Genomic DNA, 1874 nt, shown 5'->3' on the forward strand with positions numbered 1-1874 from the left:
GAGAATAAATTTAAAGATTCAACGCGCTTCTATGAACCGATCGTCAAGAAGAAATATGATAGTGTTAGTGAAGCAAAGACCATTTCTTCACGTAGAACATAAAACCATAATAAGATCACGTAGAATACAAAACCATAATAAGATCAAGTAGAAGTAATTTTAGGAAAAATATGATGTCATTTGGTTTTTTTGATGATGATCTTGTGATGAAGTCGGATATTATGATTTTATAACAAGGCCTTTATTTTTTTTTCTTTACCATAGTCTGACGCTTGCAATCTATTTGCAGATCCTGGACGTGAGCGCTATAGTTCTTGCAAACCTCTGCGTTAGCTACATCATGACCTCGCAAAACGCAGAGGCCGAAGAGTTGATGAAGAAGATTGAGAAAGAGGAAGAGGCAGTGTCGTTTGAAGATCAGGATAGGAAACTCTTTCATTTGTGCATCGTGAATCTGGTGATCGGGACGCTGTACTGCTCCAAGGGTAATTACGAGTTCGGCATATCGCGGGTGATGAAGAGCTTGGAGCCCTACAATAAGAAACTCGGCACTGACACTTGGTTCTATGCGAAAAGATGCTTTTTATCGCTCGTAGAGCAATTGGCGAAACAGTTAGTGGTCCTGAAAGATTCCACATTGCAGGAATGTATTCAATTTTTGGAGCATTGCGAAGGTACACAGCTTTCAATTAACTTATGAAGTAATATTTGTAATATTTTGTTAATATACGAATGGAATTATTGACTGATCTTGTTGTTTGATATAGAAGAGTATATAGAAGAAAAAAAGGAATGGATTGTATTAACAATTTAGCAGTTGTACTAGTAAAAAATTTCACCCAATCATCACCCAATCGATACCAACTAAAAGTAATGTAATATCGATGATATAATTTCATATTTAACAGTTATAACAATATATATGTTGTATAACATGATCTGAGTTGCGTTCAGAAAGACGCTATTAGCGCTATTTAAATCATTTTATCTTTAGCATTCATTAAATATAAAATAAAGATAGAATGACATAAATAAGCGCTAACTATGTTAGTGTTCTCCATGATGTTACATTACAGTTGTTGAGCGTAAGATTATAACATTGATGTTATAAATTTATGTTACTTTTAGTTGGTGTCGATTGGGCGATTAACTTAACAAAAGTTCGGCTGATCTTGTAAATTTTTTGTAAACGACGGACTTATACTTGTGTGCTTCTCTATCTGAAATTTCAGTTTATGGCAAGGACATAATGACGGTGATCGACCAGCCGTTTGACATACAGGACATGCTGAACATTTCACCTCAAGGCAAACGGACGGTCGTTTACGAGGCGCGATACCTCAAGGCATTATTCTTAAAGTTGAAAATGTCTTAGATTTATAATTAGATGCATAAAGAAAAGTGCTTATATATATTGTACATTTTGTGTTATGATTATTTTAATTAGTATAATATTAGGAATAAAAGTTTATAGTGCTGCAAACTACAAAATTCAAGTAACTGTAACTTTGTTCAAAATGAACAAAAATTTCAATAAAAAAAGGGTTTTAAAACTTAAAATTACAATTACTAAGGATATAATGATTTACTATGTTTTATACTGGCTGCGTTCAGTATAGTTGACAGTTCAGTAAATTCAAGTGATTCAACAGTTGAGTAAGCGCTCGCTATTATTAGTATATTCTTTTAGATTACCCAATCAGATTTTAGATGTAGAAGAATACATCAATAGCAGCGAGCGCTCACTCAACTGTTGAGTCTGCTGAACGTAACTAATTGGTTGCCTCTTTCGAATCTAGCGGGTGATCTTAGGGCCATTGGCTGCGTTCAGCAGACTCAACAGTTTTGCAACCGTTTTATGATTGGCTGCATTC

General features: G+C 34.4%; 1 protein-coding gene across 1 annotated transcript in view; it reads left to right on the plus strand.

Annotated features, from left to right (window-relative positions):
• Positions 1-1402, plus strand: part of LOC108722362 (tetratricopeptide repeat domain 30) — a 7799-nt gene extending 6397 nt beyond the window's left edge. Inside the window, exons 10-12 of the mRNA XM_018447431.1 lie at positions 4-63; positions 290-674; positions 1233-1402. Coding sequence (XP_018302933.1) covers positions 4-63; positions 290-674; positions 1233-1375 — 588 coding nt within the window. The 3' untranslated portion in view covers positions 1376-1402. The remainder of the gene's footprint in view (positions 1-3; positions 64-289; positions 675-1232) is intronic.
• The last annotated feature ends 472 nt before the right edge of the window (positions 1403-1874 follow it).

This window comes from Mycetomoellerius zeteki, unplaced genomic scaffold (genome assembly GCF_001594055.1).
Source record: "Mycetomoellerius zeteki isolate Tzet28-1 unplaced genomic scaffold, Tzet1.0 scaffold202, whole genome shotgun sequence".
NCBI lineage: Eukaryota > Metazoa > Arthropoda > Insecta > Hymenoptera > Formicidae > Mycetomoellerius > Mycetomoellerius zeteki.